The sequence below is a fragment of the Garra rufa genome, chromosome 1 (genome assembly GCF_049309525.1).
Source record: "Garra rufa chromosome 1, GarRuf1.0, whole genome shotgun sequence".
NCBI classification, from domain to species: Eukaryota; Metazoa; Chordata; class Actinopteri; order Cypriniformes; family Cyprinidae; genus Garra; species Garra rufa.
In genome coordinates this window covers 27,017,515-27,034,996 of record NC_133361.1, presented here as the reverse complement: position 1 = coordinate 27,034,996, position 17,482 = coordinate 27,017,515, and the positions used below count along the sequence as shown (strand labels likewise).

The 17,482-nt window shown below is 35.9% G+C and overlaps 1 protein-coding gene across 2 annotated transcripts in view; it reads right to left on the bottom strand.

Moving 5' to 3' along the window:
- olfm2a (olfactomedin 2a) overlaps window positions 1-17,482 on the bottom strand; it is a 97,197-nt gene that overhangs the window by 13,432 nt on the left and 66,283 nt on the right. For both annotated transcript variants that reach the window (XM_073838179.1, XM_073838171.1), the window contains exon 2: window positions 1,525-1,674. In XM_073838179.1, coding sequence (XP_073694280.1) covers window positions 1,525-1,674 — 150 coding nt within the window. The remainder of the gene's footprint in view (window positions 1-1,524; window positions 1,675-17,482) is intronic.

Below are 17,482 nucleotides of genomic sequence, written 5' to 3'. Positions count from 1 at the left end.
AGATACCTAAAATCCCCTCAGTAAAACATTTGACTCTAATATGTCAAGAATTTTGAAACTGACTTCATCCAGTGTTTAGATGTTTGTACTAGAAATGTACGCAAATGTGTGCATATTTCATTAAATAATGCCTCATTTGCATATTTAAACCTAACATTTTAGAAAACTTGTAATACAAAAAATATTTGCAATTATCAGTGTAATAATTAACTGAGTAAGTAAGGTGATAACTATTAGTTAATTGTTTTACCCTATTCACCTGCAGTGTCTCGCCTTAAAAGAGAAAAAAAGAATTAGAGAGATTCAATAAATTGGGAATGATTTACTGCCATTCTGTGAATATGTAATCATGTTCATGTTCAAAACCTGCCCTTTTAGAATTATACTCTATTAATTTACTTATTGCTTGTTTTCTTAAAACAAGCAGTGAGCTTCTCTGCTCTTTTTGTAATCAATCTATTTTTCTTTCTCTTAATTTATTATGCAATTAACAAAAAATAAAAAAGGCCTCTAACACTAGCTTGCTTTTTCTTATTTTATCCTATTTGCTTTTTATTTATTATATAATTTATTTAAAAACCCTTGCTACGTGTACTTTGTTAGTCTAAATGAGACTTGTCATAGCACTTGCATGTTATTGCCCTTTTGTTAATTTTGATTGCTTTCATTGTCCTTTTTTGAAAGTCGCTTTGGATAAAAGCGTCTGCTAAATGTCTAAATATAAATGTTTATAAAAAAGTAACTTTAATCCAGATTACATGAAATCAGTTACTACCAAGCTCTGTGTGTTGCATACTGCAACTGGTTGACCAGCTTAATCAGCTAAATTAATTAACAAGGTTGAGTTCCACCAAACAGGCTAGAACAAAACCACCTCTAGCCAGCATAATCCAGTTTGAACCAGCATGGACATTCATGCTGATCTAAGATACGTCTTTTTAGCATGGCTTTCCATTTCCCCATCTCTTTTCTATTTATCTTTTACTTCACACCAGGTCAGTATGTGGTCAATAGGGTTTAATAGGGCTTAATAGAGTCCTTTGTGCTCCACAGATGAAAGAAATGTATGACACAGACATTCTGTCATCATTTACTCACATTTAAGATTGAATTTTCATTTTTCTGCTCTTTTAAACAAGGTCTCTTTGTGAACCTCAGGCTTTTAGTAAAGCCCTGTGCATTGAGTGCTCCATTTCCTAATTTAGGAGGTACTTTACAGTTTTTTTCAGTTGTTCTTTGCCTGGTCTTAGTCTAATGAGCACGATTAGGAAAAAAAAAAACAAAAAAAAACATCCTAACGGCTCAGCAGAATGAATCCAATTTCACAGCAGTATTTAGGACGCGTCCTCTTTTAGGCGGTTGTTTACATCATGTACTTTCAGAAAACTTTCTCTAATGGAGAACAGTATTATGCAGTCTGTGTTTAATGACTGCGTAATACGTACAAAACATTACTCATCCAGGATTTGCTCGTGACACGAGTGTGTCATTTAGGTTATTAAGCATGTAAGAGACGAAAGTCACCTTCTCCATAAGCTGACGGAGCTGTCTGCTGCGTGGGTCTCGATTACACATGTTCTGTGCCGGAGCCACAACTGTGCAGATACACTTTCCATCTGCGTCCTGTGCCGAGCTGTAGATCTGCCAGCCCTCCTCTGGGCTCGGATACAGGGCCTGCATAGAGAAAGAGATGGAGAGATGAAAAAAAAAAAGAGAGATAGCGAAAGATGCATGGAGAGACAGGGCAAAATGCATGAGCAGAATAGAATGTGGCATCTGTGAGAGGAGGACGTTTTGATCAGCTTAGACACATGGAGGAAATAGAGCTGCTTTGGATCGATAAAGCTGCTTTTTCATAGGGGGTGGAGTCAGGAGATGGATGTCTTGAAACAATGTACAAGCTCAAATGCACACACACAAACACAGAGAGAGATGTTGGCCTTTTATCATAGTGGGGACTTGCCATTGACTTGATGATAATGGTTTCTATCCATACTACAGAACTAAAGCTCACACAAACCTTTCTGCTTTTTCATTAATGTAAGAGTAAAAAGGTCAACACAATCCACAACATTTATGCTGTAATATTAAATATTAACCTTTTAATTCTTTCCCTAAAAGTGAAATGTGAAGCTTATATTTTTATAAAGGCTCTTACATCAATTCTACTGTTAAAAATGCGTATTAATTGAGCTGTAAAGCTTCAAATAATTTGTACAGTTGGGGTTTATTGTGTTGGCTTGGAAACAAAGTTGTAAAATCGGATATACACAATTAGAAAGATTTTTAAAGATTTTTAAATGCTAAAATCATTGTTTATCTCCTGTGGCTATTTTATTGAAATGGTGAATATTTTATTGTATGCTGACTGGCTCCATTTACTTCCATTTTACACTAAGTGCCTCACTTTAGCCCAGAAAGGACAAGTGGAAATGAATTATTCTAGTAATCAACATTGACACAAATGCTTTTCATTTGCTTAACTTGTAGTGAACACGGAATATTCTTTTAAGACACAATTTAGTATGTTTATGAAGCTGGTACTACTACAGCTCTACAAGTACAATGATCAGTGATCCCAGTTTCTGCAATATTTGCCTGCCGGCTATTTATCTTAAAAATGATTTCTTTAATCCTTTTCCTTTTTTCCTTTAATTAAAATTATATTTTAATTTGCCATTTGTGTTATTTTGCATTGGTAGCAAGCCTCCACAAGCTTTCAAAGTTGCGGTTGCCAGATTTCAAGAGGTTACCCCAAATCAGAGCTTTTTTCATAAATTGACATATTTTCTGCTTTCTGTTTACTTAATCTTCCCAACCTGGCAACCAGTAGAGCTAAAAATGATGACCCTGGCAAACAATTTGGAGTTTAGCAAATCTCCAATGAAATGTTCTGCTCAAATAAATGTGTAATACAGCCAATCTGTTTTCTTTCACGGGGTTGTTTGCACTGTTTGCTACAAATAAATCTGCGAGCAAACCATGCAAGTTAACATTTTCTTGATTTGTGCAATAAATCTGTGAAAGTGCAATAAATCTGACAAAATAAAAAAAATAAAAAAATAATAATGACTCATGTATAATAGTTGGGTCATTCCTGGGATTCCATGCCTTTTGTGTCCTCAATAAAGATCATGATATTTTTGCCTTAAAATGTTCAACAACATTCATTTTAAAAGTTGTCTTTAATGTAAATAACACCTTATAGCATTTTTATATATGATTTTTTTTACCACTCTAAACATTTTACCACCCAATATCGTCATTTTTCCTGTCCCCAGGCCTGTGTCTATCATTTTAATGATAAATAAAACACTTAATATCAGTGATTTTTTGTTTGTTTGTTTTTTCACTTGGTTTAATTAAAGGTTTATAGCTTGTCCCTCAAAATATTGTGCGCCTTGCTATATTCGACTACTGGCCCTTTAAATAAAAGTTTGAAAAAAGTTGGACACATTTGTGACCCTGGACCGCAAAACCAGCCATAAAGGTACATTTTTTGAAATTGATATTTAGCCGAGATACAACTATTTGAAAATCTAAAATCTGAGGGTGCAAAAAAATCTAAATATTGAGAAAATCGCCTTCCAGATGAAGTTCTAATCAAACATTAAGCTTTGATATATTTATGGTAGAAAATGTACAAAATATCTTCATGGAACATGATCTTTACCTAATATCCTAATGATTTTTGGCATTTAAAAGAAATTTATATTTTTGACCTATACAATGTGTTGTTGGCTATTGCCACAAATACATACCCATGCTACTTATAAATGGTTTTGTCGTCCAGGGTCACATTTAGTGTACATAGTGATAGTGAATTTAAACTTTATTACATTTTATACATGTTTAATATAGTGTTTTCACCACAACCAGTTCAAACTAAATTAGTATTGTAATTAGCTGTATGCCTCTCAAAAATGTCCATACATTTAATTTGTCCCGAGGATGGACATTTTTGGTCCTCTTCATTGAATTTGGCTCATAATTGCTTACTTTTACAGGCAAACCAAAAATTATTCAGACAGCAGGTATAATTTTTTATATTTATTTACTGGTGGGTGCAGGACACTATAGTTAATGTCATTTATGTAGTTCATGTATGTATAAAATTCTTCATACAGTTGATTACCAGTAAAAATTTAGGACCAAAAATTTGATTTGACACTTTGGCCTGACCATGTTTTGTTACATACCTTTCTATCAAAGTTATCTGACGTTATCAAGCTGAATTTGCGCTCTTGTCATATTTTATTACCAGTTTCTAAACTATAGCAAATAAACTGTGATAATGTGAGAAATTTTCAAGGTGTCTGAATAAATTTTGATTTGACTGTAATTCATTTGTGATTATCAAAATGAATTTGTTCTGACATAGTTTAACTCTGAGTTCTTGTCATATTTTATTACCATTTTCTAAACTATAGTGAATAAACTGTGATAATGTGAAAAATGTTGAAGATGTCTGAATAAATTTTGGTTTGACTATAATATACTTCAGGTTGACAAATTATTTTTCCTATTATAACTGCACAAGAATTTATTTAAAAAAAAGTTACACTATATTGCCAAAAGTATTGGGACACGCCGTTCTAATGGACTGGTTTGACTGCTGTAGTAATTTTCATGGGTACAAATCCTAATGTTTAAGCATATAATGATATTCTAGGGGATTGTGTTCTTCTAATTTGATAGCAACAGCTTTGACAGGACCATTTTCTATTGTAACATGACAATGCCTCTGTGTTTAAGGCAATAATTAAAAAAAGGAAATTATTGATTGATTCAGTCAGTGTGGAAGAACTTGACTGGTCTGCAGAAAGGAAAGTCCTAATCTCAGCTGAACATCTCTGGAGTGACTTTAAATGCAGATTTTGAGCCAAAAACTTATCACCAATGACTTGTAACTATGGGTACACTCTTAAAAATAAAGGTGCTTCAAAATGCTATAGAAGAACCTTTTTGTCTAAATGGTTCCATAAAGAACCTTTAACATCTGAAGAACCTTTCTGTTTCACAAAAGGTTCTTTGTGGCAAATAAGGTTCTTCAGATTATAAAAAGGTAAGCAAGAAATGGTTCTTTAAAGAACCTTTGACTGAATGGTTCTTTGTGGAACGAAACATGTTTCTTCTATGGCATCGCTGTGAAGAACCTTTTGAAGCACCTTTATTTTTAAGAGTGTAATGTATTTTTGACACTTCCAAAATGGTTGCAACAGAGATGGAAATACAGTTTATAAATACATGAATTGTTTCCATCTTTGTTGCCACAGTTTTGGAAGTGTCTTTTTCTGTTCTACAGTAGGGGTGTCCCAATACTTTTGTCCAAATAGTGTATGTACAGGTGTTTAGTAATGAGTTTTTGGCTCAAGGTCTGCATTTAAAGTCACACCAGAGGTGTTTAGCTGATATTAGGACTTTGCTTTCTGCAAACCAGTCAAGTTCTTCCACACTGACTGAATCAATCATTTCTTTTTGAACCTTGCCTTTTACACAAAAGCATTGTCATGTTGGAATTGAAGAGGGTCCTGTTAAAACTGTTGCTGTAAAATTTGAAGCACACAATCCCCTAGAATATCATTGTGTGCTTAAACATTAAGATTTGTACTCATGGAAATTACTAAATTAGTCCAACTTGTTTATTAGAAGGGGGTGTGCCAATACTTTTGGCAATATAGTGCATGTTGAACACTAGGAATGACCCAATTATGATTATAGTTAATTGTAATGAACTGTTTAATCATTACTGAGCAGGTTTTGCTATCCTTAAGAAAAATACAGCCTGACTGGAAAAGAACATTTGACAATGTCATTGAAGATAGATAGCTTTTACAAGAAAAACGAGAGGTAATAAAATGTCTCCTGCTCTAACCTTCCCATTTTCATTCTCTCCTACCCTGTTCAGTGTTTTTTGCTCTCACGCTTCACCCTCTCTCTCCCCACACTTCCCCGATCAGATTAAATGACCGAGCGGACAGAGAGACTATGTGATTGGAGAGTAAAGCAGCAGCCGCCCCATGAGCTCACTGTCACATCCTGTCACTCCTGCCAATCCCTGCCACTCTCTGCTCCCTTTCTGTCTCCTTCACTTTTTCACTCCCTCCACAAGGCTCCTTTTCCTCCCCGCTCTGTCCTCTTCTCACCTTCCTATCGTTCTCATCTGTCCCTTTTCCCTGTGTCTTCAGCTCTGCTCGTCCCTGAGCAATCTCTCACTCTCTCGCTCACTCAATTTAATTCAAATTACGGCAATTCAACTCAATAATGCTTTATTAGCCTGCCAGGCAAATGTAATTTCACAAAATCAAAAGGAATTGATTTGTAAATTTAGGTGCAGAGGCAATGAAAAATACAGGTTGCGCAAATACAAATGATCATTATTATTGTTATTCATTCAAGTCAAATTTATTTGTATATCTCTTTTCACAATGCACATTGAAAAGAAAATCATACTGTTTTGTCTACAGTGACTTGCATTCATTGTTGTGGTGTTTTTCATTTTTCATATGGGAAAACGTGAAATAAAACAAAAACTGAATTATTATGCAGACAAAAATTTCTTTCTACATGATATTTCACATAATTTGAAAGCTGCCATTTATGGTATAGTGCAATTTTATCATTCGATGAGTTTTTTCTTGTTAGATTTTTTTGTTAATTGATTTTTATTTTAGGAAGCAGCAAAGCCATGTTTCATCCTTCTGCTCATCTTTAATGGAAACATTTCCATGCTTTATGCTGCCTTGAAAAACAACTCTGATTTCATCAAGCCTTCTCGATTTTTGCATTTAGACAGTCAGTTATCTTTCGTTTACCTTGAATTCATTACTAGTTAAGTAACATGTATTATTTGTTGTGGAGTTCCATTTCATTTCAGTAAAATCACATTGACTCTTAAAAATAAAGGTTCTTTATTGGCATCAATGGTTCTATGAAGAACATTGAACATCCATTGAACTTTTCAAATGCAGAAAATGTTTTTTATAGTCTAAAAAGTTTCTTCAGAGCTTTTTTTTAAATGTTCTTCAAAATGGTTGTTTTAGGAACTGTTCACTGAAAGGTTCTTTGGGGAAACAAAAATGGCATCACCCTTTTGGAACCTTTATTTTTTAGGGTGCGTTCACACTTGTCTTGTTTAGTTAGATTAAAACAAACTCTGGTGCGATTGCTCTGTTATTGCGGTTCAAGTAAGTGTGAACGCTGCCATCTGAACCCTGGTGCACACCAAACAAGCCGGCTAAAAAGATAGGTCTCAGTCCGCTTCCAAGCCAACTCTGAATGAAATATGAACGCAACACAGACTAAATACTTCTAAACAAACCAAAAACAAAGTAATGACAAGATGTGACTCTATACAACATGATTAGGTGTATTCAACTGAAAGCGGCGCACCTTTTTTCTTTTGTTTGGAGTGTTTGGTGAGTTCCGTCACAAAATATACGTCATTTAACCCGACCAATCAGGTTACGAACATATCACTATGGCTTCATGTTCGGTATCTTTAGGTTCTCTGTCAAAAAAGCCAGTGTGAACGCTAAACGGACCAGGCCCAAAATCCCTCTATACATGACTGGATATTAAAGGATGAGTTCACTTTCAGAATATAAATTTCCTGATAATTTACTCACCCCCATGTCATCCAAAATGTTCATGTCTTTCTTTCTTCAGTCGAAAAGAAATTAAGATTTTTGAGGAAAACATTCCAGGATTTTTCTCGATAAAGTGGACTTTAACGGGACCCAGATTCAAAGGGCTCTACATGATCCCAGCCGAGGAATAAGGGTCTAATCTAGTAAAACTAATGATCATTTTTTTTAAAAAACATAAGTTTATAAACTTTTTAACCGCAAATGCTCATTTTGCACTAGCTCGACTTCACGCATTTAATGAGTGTTTTCTTGTTTGAGGAAAAACAACTTTAAGTGTTTCATCCTCTACTCGTGTCTAATGGAAGTGTTTCCACACACTATGCTCCCTTAAAAAACAATTCTGATTACATCAAGTCTTCTCAATTTTGCGTTTGACTGTCAGTTCTTCGTGCGCCTTGAATTCTTTGCTAGTCAAGTAACATGCACATTTTCCATCCTTTTAAAGGTCTGTATTCATTTGTTGTAGAGCTGCAATTCATTTTACTGATATCACATTGGTCCAAAATTCTTCTACACATCACTAGATATTAAAGGATGAGTTCACTTCCAGATTAAAAATTTCCTAATAATTTACTCACCCCAATGTCATCCAAGATGTTAATGTCTTTATTTCTTTAGTCGAGAAAAGAAATGACAGTTTTTGAGAAAAACATTCCAGGATTTTTCTTCATATAGTGGAATTTAATGGGACCCAGTGGGTTAAAGGTCCTAATTGCAGTTTCAGTGCAGTTTCAAAGGGCTCTACATGATCCCAGCCAAGGAATATAAGGGTATTATGTAGCGAAACTAATGATCATTTTCTAAAAAAAAAAAGTTTATACACTTTTTACCATAAAATCTTGACTTTGCTAGTCAAGTAACGTGCATATTTTCGATCCCTTTGACGCTCTGTATTCATTTGTTGTGGAGCTGCAATTCATTTCAGTGATATCACATTGGTCCGAAATCCCTCTACACATGGATATTAAAGGATGAGTTCACTTCCAGATTAAAAAATTCCTGATAATTTATTCACCCCTATGTCATCCAAGATGTTCATGTCTTTCTTTCTTCAGTCGAAAAGAAATTACGTTTTTTGAGGAAAACATTCCAGGATTTTTCTTCATATAGTGGACTTAATGGGACGCAGCAGGTTAAAGGTCCAAATTGCAGTTTCAAAGGGCTCTAAGTGATCCCAGCCATGAAATAAGGGTCTTATGTAGTGAAACTAATGGTAATTTTCTAAACAAGTTTATACACTTTTTAACCACAAAATCTTGATTTCACGCATTTTATCATTTGATGAGTTTTTTCTTGTTTGAGGAAAAACAACTTTAAGTGATTTTTATTTTGAGAAACAGCAATCCTCTGCTTGTCTCTAATGGAAGCGTCTTTCACTTTATGCTCCCTTGAAAAACAATTCTGATTACATCAAGACTTCTTGATTTTTGCATTTGACTATCAGTTGTTTCGTTCGCCTTGAATTCCTTGCTAGTCAAGCAACGTGCAAATTTTCGATCCCTTTGAAGGTCTGTACTCATTCGCTGCGGAGCTGCAATTCATTTGAACCATCTAATGGCGCTTGTCTTTTCAATTTGATCAGTTTGTCGAATCTGGAGATGCAGGCAAAAAATTGATTGTTGTTTTGATTAATTCTGGCTTGAGAACATTTCTCCCTCTGTATCCATTTCTCCAATTTATTCTCCATCTCTGTCTCTCCCCTTGAGCACATTTTCATTTAGGTAGCATGGGCTCCCTATTTTCTTGTTGTTTTTTTTCTCTCAAAAGAAACAAACAAAACACAAAAACACAATGAAATGGCATTTAAGATTAAAGGTCTAAAAATATACCAAACTATTTTTTTTTTTGACCCAGTAGATTATGACACACATAAAGTCTCCCATCTCATTCCGGTGAAGGTGCTTGCAAAGCCTGAAGGCATGAGAGACAGACACACATACAATAGCTGGCGCTCAACACACACACATGGTTCCCATTGGTTCAGATTTACACAAGGTTGGTCTAGCTCAGTCATTAGCCTCGTTGCTTCTGTTCATCTAACCTCTTGCTTGTACAGTACATGCTGATTTGCATAAGAATGCCACGTACTGTTATAAATGGCCTCTCTGGGCACTGTGCTATTTTCCTGTCCAGCCTGGCATTCAGTGGCTGTCAAATCTAGCAGGGTCCTCACTTCCATTAGCAGTGATTTTATGTGCTTCGTGTCACTACCATCAAACACTCGCTAAAACTGCACCGAATTTTCCCAGGTGAGCTTATACAGAAATCCAGCCTTCTCCACGAGATGAACACGGACAAGTCCGCCGGTTCTCCGTTCGCCTGTGGTCCGCTTCGCTGACCACTCGTAGCCAACGTGAGACCAGCCCAAGCGTGTCTCACCCCGGCCTGAAAGAATGCAGTTTTTGAGCGCATTACCACCCTAACATTTCATCGTCAGTCTCATTCCCATCCCGACGGACCTGCGGCTTAGTGTCTGTGCACGTCAGATACGGTTAGCGTCGAGCTCCGGCTCAATCTATACGCCAATCTGCCGCCCGCAGCCCCTCAAGCGGATAAAACTGTCGCATCAATCATCGGTGCGGTACATGCACCTCACATGTTAAACATCGGCGTGGCATGTGTGCCCATCCGACGGGTTGAAGATATGAGCTGCGAGGCCAATGGGGAACTGCGCTTTCGCATAAATATGCTTTCTGTTCATTAATGTTGCATAAATGTTGAGTTTTAATTTAAGAACTGATTAGAATCACCCCTGGACTCATTACCACCCACCAATTCATTCTGCTGTAATTTCCTCTCATCTAATGGCAGAGTAGAGAACGGGGGGCACACAAACACACACACCCCATATCGCTCACAGACGTGTGGAGCATCAGATCTTCCCATCCTACCCAGCGTCTGTACTGCATGTGGGTGCGTGTTGTGGAATAGGCCAGTTATTTATGAACAAACAGGTCAGATGAAATGAGCCACGGTTTAATTAGTAATGGTTGAGCTGTCATCCGTAAACGGCAGGGTGAGTGTATCTGTATGCGTCTGTTTTTTCTCTCCTCATTTGCATTTAACAGCCTGCAAACGATCAAATTACTCTGTCAGTAGTGCGCAGTCTGTTTGCTGGCATTTAAGAAGACGAGCGAGTGAATGAAGTTACTGATCATATGCTGCGTATCCTAATCAGGTGCGACACGATAAAGCAGAAAGCAGTAAATGGTACGCCTTGTATGTTCATTTTAGTTGTTGTCCCAACCTGTCGTGGTAAGTGATGAGCGAGACATTTTGTCAGCTGCTTGGTTTCTATTTCTGTCGCATTGAGCTGGGAAAACCCTGTCTGCAGTGAATATGGAAATAAAAGGATTAGTTCACTTTCAGAATAAAAATTTCCTGATAATTTACTCAGCCTCATGTCATCCAAGATGTTCGTGTCGTTCTTTCTTTAGTCAAAGGGAAATTAAGGTTTTTGAGGAAAACATTCTAGGATTTTTCTCCATATAGTGGACTTCAGTGGGAGCAAACGGGTTGAAGGTCCAAACTGCAGTTTCAGTGGGATCTACATGATCCCAAATGAGGAATAAGGGTCCTGTGTAGTGAAATAAATGGTCGTTTTCTAAAAAAAGTAAAAAATGTATCTACTTTTTAACCACAAATGCTCGTCTTGCACTAACTTGACTTCATGTATTATGTAATCACATCAGAAAGGTCACATGTGACATAGGGGGAAGTACCAACAGTGTTTATAAAGCGAATGCGCAAAGAAAGACAAACACCCTTTACAATATTTGCACTAAGTGTAAATAGTGATGGAGGCTATTTACAAAAAGTGCAAATAGCAATAGATGCTATTTACACTAAGTGAAAATAGCATATTTTCTGGCGAGAGATGCTGTTTACACTGAGTGCAAATAGCTATTGATATTTACATTGTTGAAATAGCAGGATTTTTTGATATTTTTGATACTTATTGCCAAATAGACACAATTATCTGCACTTCAGTATCGTAGTAGATTAAAACAGTATGCAGTAATTGAGTGTAAATTATAGTTTTAATTCAATTTATTAAATGACACTGCCTTATTGGGACAATAACCGATACTTTTATTTTTCAATTATGTCCTAGCCTGGGTGTCCCCATACTGCCTTGCGCAGCGCGATTTTATTCACGCTTCTAGTCTAGTCTGGAAACCATGGACCTAATTTTCACCTAAGATAGGGAACCAATCACAGAACGGGGAGGGAGCAGCAAGACGATGACGCCTTCTATGCGACTCACCTTAGCAGTTGGTTATTAACTATGGATCCAGCATGGCAGCAGACGCAAAGTTATCTTTCGATGCAGCCTTACACCTTGTCTACACCGGACGCGAGTGGCGCGATGCGACGCGACAAATGACGTTAGAACCTATTATGCTGTCTACACTGGATGCAGCGTGGAGCGGCAAATCCCCGACAGTGATCTGCTGCCGCATTCTATTTATGACGTGCTCACACAAAGTTTAAATGATTTGCAACGGTCGCCTTGTCGCGTCCAGTGTAGACTGACTGCGGGATCAAATGAAAGAGTTCAAGTAAGGTATGTTTCAATTTAATTTCATATTTAGAGCTTCTGTTAAGAACATTGCATATTTTAATTTGAATATCGGATTGTAATGTAGTTAATCGTTAGCATAAGTGGCTAACGCTAATATGCTGGGCCTTAGAACGATTTTGAGCTATTATACTTTAGCTGTTGCGGCACGGCAACTGTCGCGTCCGGTGTAGACACGGTGTGTAGTGTTCTAAGTTGTTTAGAACGCAAGTTTATTTTGAATAAAGAGCAACTTTTGGCGTTCGCTCTACATACGTCATCCGGTATAATTGAAACGATTGGCTATGAGCTACGCACAGGCGCATTTGATAGACATTCGTATCGCCCAATAAAAGGCTCTGGGCATTCGTAAACCACGCCTCAAATACGAGAAAATGAACATGTGGTTCCCAGACCACGAATCATGACGAAGTCATAACGTGGTCTGGTGATAGCCAGGCTAATTATGTCCTTCATTTTTATTGAAAATTAATGCCTTTCCAATATGATATAAGATTTGAAAAGGGAGAAAAAAAGTTTGCCAGAAGGGGGATTTGAACCTGGATCGGTCGCATCGAAAAGAGTGTAACATGCGTCTTATCCTCTGCACCACTGGAGCTGACAACAGCCACCTTTTGTAGTTTTGACTCATCTCAATCACACATTGGTGGGCGGAGTTAGTGTAAATAGCCACTCTGTTACAATAAAAGGTAAAACAGCGATGTCAGATGATTTTAAAGTTGGAGGAGAAAATGAGATGGAGTTTTTTGAGATGTGTCAGATCCACGTCATGTGTATCAGGTTTTAAAGAGACTGCGCTGCTTTTAAAGTTAATCCTGCTGAAGTCGGTCACTGATGGAAATAAAAGAACAAAATAAAAAGAGAATAATCACTCAACTGCTCTAGCCTCTTATTAACATTTGTAGCTTGAATAAAGATTAATCTGTATTGTTTATGCATATAAAGTGTATAGTTTATGTAAAGATTGTTTTAAAATCACTTTAGTTAAAAGTTATATATTTCAGAGCCTACTAAAATGTTACAAAAACAATGGCTGTTAATTATAATGTAATGTTGAATGGCTATAATTAATAGGTAAAACTGAGGAAAAATGCATTTAATAGAGACACCAGCAGCAGTATTGGTATCAATACTTAATAAAATGATGCCATTAAACACATATTTAAAAAAAAAAATACTATTGTTATGTTGTTTATACATTAATGTAGAGGTTCAAAATTATGAAATTATGACAATATAAATATGAAATTATGACAATATAAATATGCGATTAATCTGGACAGGTAAAAAAAATGGCAGGTAAGTTATATCACATCACAGGCCATTGGCAGGTGTGGCAAAAAGTTTGTTTTAGGCCCTGGCATGACCTTTCCTTGACCCTGTCCTAGACACATTGTAGAGCTAGTGCAAGACAAGCATTTGTGGTTAAAGTATATAAATGTTTTGTTTTTTTTAGAAAATGACTGATTGTTTCTCTAGCCAAGAGCCTTATTCCTCGGTTGGGATCGTGTAGAGCCTTTTGAAGCTGCAATGAAATTACATTTTGGACCTTTAACCTGTTGGCTTGCATTAAAGTCCACTATATGGAGAAAACTCTTGGAATGTTTTCCTCAAGAACTTTAATTTCTTTTCGACTGAAGAAAGATGAACATCTTAGGTTGAAATGTATGCCGTTACATGTGTGCCTCATTCCTGAGCGAGTAATTGTAAGTTTTGAGCACAGAGAACTATATTTTGCAAACACATTACATTATATTTTGAACAGAAATTAACAATCGCAAAAAAAAAAATCGTTTGAGCAAAGAAAAAACGATTCCGTGCTCAATAAATGTATTATCCATATTAACGTGCAATAATAACGCAGTTTACTCAGGTGCTCTCTCACAAACGGATTCTCTGCGCTCCTGTCAAGTCTCCCTCTCTCTCAACCTCTTAATTCTGCGCTCGCTCAACTTGCAACAGCGTTACAAGTGTGCCACAAAATCAACCCATCGGAAAATTAAAGCTCAATTGTGATTGGCTGTTGGTTTCCAATCAAATCGCTAGTAGAACCAAAGCCCGTCTTGCAGAACTATCCATAGATATCCATATCCATCAGTGATGCGTGGGTTGATCCGAAATGAGCGGGTGCCTGCGGTTTCGAGTCATCCAAAAATATTTTTAATGATATTCGGGTCGTGGTCGGTCGGGTCGTTTGAAATAAAGATGCCAATTAAACCTTGGTAATTTATATAGTACTAGACACACTTTTTTATGAAATACATAGGCCTACACTTTATTGGCTGATTACCTTTAAATGTTGAGCGTTATTAAATGTTGAATAAATGCTGACGCCGGACAAAATGCCTGATTTCCCAACACGTTGAACTGAGCAATGCCATTGTACCATTTTAATAGGCTACTTTTAAACGCAAATAGCTCAGTAATGTCAGCTTTATGTATTTTCTGAGAGGGGGTGGGATTTTTGTTGGGAAAGTCGGCAGAGAGATGCACACTTCGACTAGACTGGATAAACACATGCAGCATCTTAATTGTTAAGAAAATGGTATTCCTAATAAATGTCTCGACTATTTTGATTTTGTCAAATGCTTCTCTTTCTTTTTGGAATTATTAGACACATTTCACTGGGCCTATGTCTTTTCAAATGCCTAGGTCTGTTTAATTTCCTTAATTATAACATTTCTAGCACTATTTTTAAACGTTTATTCAAGCAGTAATATATAAATTATCTCATGTATATGCTTGTTTAAAACCAGGGATTAAAAACGAATTCCAAGTAAAAACTGTATTTTTACTTTACATTTCCAGAGAGCGAAACGAACGAAATTAAACATTACTTAATAATTTCAAGGCACTATAATTTCCTTATTCATTTGATACAACTATTATAGCTATACAATATATATATAATATTATTTTGTCATATTCGTGATTCCTGAATTTATATATGAAAACTTCGTTTTGAAGTGTATTCGTTATATTTGTATAAGAAAATTTGTTAACCTAGCCTATTAAGTTGATTTAATATTCTTGATAATTTTTTAGAAGAAGTTAAAAGTTAAGAAAAAAGGAATGAGCTTGTAGTCTCTAATATTTAGGGCTATATGCTAATCTTTTTCTTAACTTTTATTACACTGTAGATCGAAATAAAACAATTCTTGTTCATATTTAACATCGGAGAATCACTGACATCATCAAAATGAAACTATTTAAATCTGTATAAAGGAAAGACAAACTAAATCACAACAAGAACAATCTGTATTTTTCTTGTAATCAAGAACATTTCTTTTGACAAAATAACCTGATTAATACCGAATGATGTTTGACAGTGAACGCATCTCCACCGCATATAATCGCTGCTGTCAGTCGCAAATATTAATCATGCGGGTCAGGAAGCGGGTCGTGTACAATATTTTCTTTTCTCTTTTTTTGCGGTCCGAGTTGCGGGCGGGTTAGTTGAAAACGTCGGTCATGTTCGGGTTGTTTATACATTGACCTGCGCATCACTGATATCCATATATCCATATATAATCCTTTATTATATGATATCTATGGAACTATCTACAGCAGTGGCGGCTGGTCAATAGGGGGCGCTGGGGCGCCGCCCCCCTCAAGTTAGCCAAGGAAGAAGATTACTAACATGTTAAAAATAAGTCTAAAACATATTGCAAAATAATCACGAAATTGCATTATTTTGTCATACTATTCGACTGGTAGTTATGTTAGAAACTGTTAAAAATAAAAAAAATCTAAACTGTTTTTCGTTTGTTTGTGTATGCGGGATGCCGGGCGGCCAAATGGGTGTCTATTAGGTCTGTAAATTTTTGAAACGCATGTGACTTGAGGCTGAGCTCTGATTGGCTTGTTTCAGATTGTCCTCGGGGCGCAGAGCACAGCGCCCCAGACCCTCCCACTTAAGATCTTAGCCAATCAATATTGCTTTTATACATTTTGTCCTCATGTGATTGGACCGTTCTCGACTGTCAAATAAGTGCAATATCTTTTCCGAGATGGAAGTAAAATCGATTTTATCTAAAAAAAAATACTATCACAAGCCTCTCAAATGAAGAAAAAGATAAAACAAACTTACGAATCATGGAGCTTGGATAAAGTTTGCTCGCTAGATGCAATGTAAGTCATGCCTTTTATCGTTTTCCCTGTTTGTTATTTCAAAGTCCTGTCACCAAAGCATTGTGGGCAACTAACGTTACACATAAAGTAACTGAAACAATGCAGTTTAACTCGATCGTAGGGGTACAAGCACAATGGTTTATGATGCAGTTACACAATAGACGTCTTTTTTCTAGTAAATTGTGAGTGTTTATGTTAGTTTTATTATAAGCACTATATATATATATATATATATATATATATATATATATATATGTGTGTGTGTGTGTGTGTGTGTGTGTGTGTGTGTGTGTGTGTGTGTGTGTGTGTGTGTGTGTGTGTGTGTGTGTGTGTGTGTGTGTGTGTGTTCCTTCTTTAATTGGACATACATTCAGTTATGTCTACCAACTTGACAAATATATTGTCAATACCATTATAATTAGTTCAAAACAATTAATGGTCTACAAGTATTTACAGTTTTTGCATAAGTTACTTATTATATTGGACTATATATAATTTTATGAAAAGTAAATTATATGCAATGTTTTACTACAAATCAATTTATTTTCACTGTCTTTAAACTGAGATTTATCCTGTGGCTCCCTCGTGTGGATAACATTAGTATTATGGCCTTCAACTCTGAATCACATTAATATAAATGGCTAATATTTTTTGGGATGATTACAAATGTTTAATGATTACTTTACTGATAATAAAGCCTGTATTAACAATGTGATTCATTTTGTGTGCGCCCCCCTAAAATTTTTTAGCACCAGCCGCCACTGATCTACAGCATCCCGGAAGCTTACTGAAAAAAAGAAAAAATAACTGACTACAGTGAGACTAATGGATTAAAACACATTTTGATAAGTGTTTTTCATTATTATTAACTTAAAAGTTAATAATAAAAAAACACTTACCAAAATGTGTTTAAGAAAAAATAACTGACTACAGTGAGACTAATGGATTAAAACACATTTTGGTAAGTGTTTTTTTATTTTTTATTATTAACTTAAAAGTTAATAATAAAAAAAATCACTTACCAAAATGTGTTTTAATCCATTAGTAGTTGTTTTTTTTTAGTAAGCTTCCGGGATGCTGTAGATATTTCCATAGATATCTTATAATAAAGGATTATATG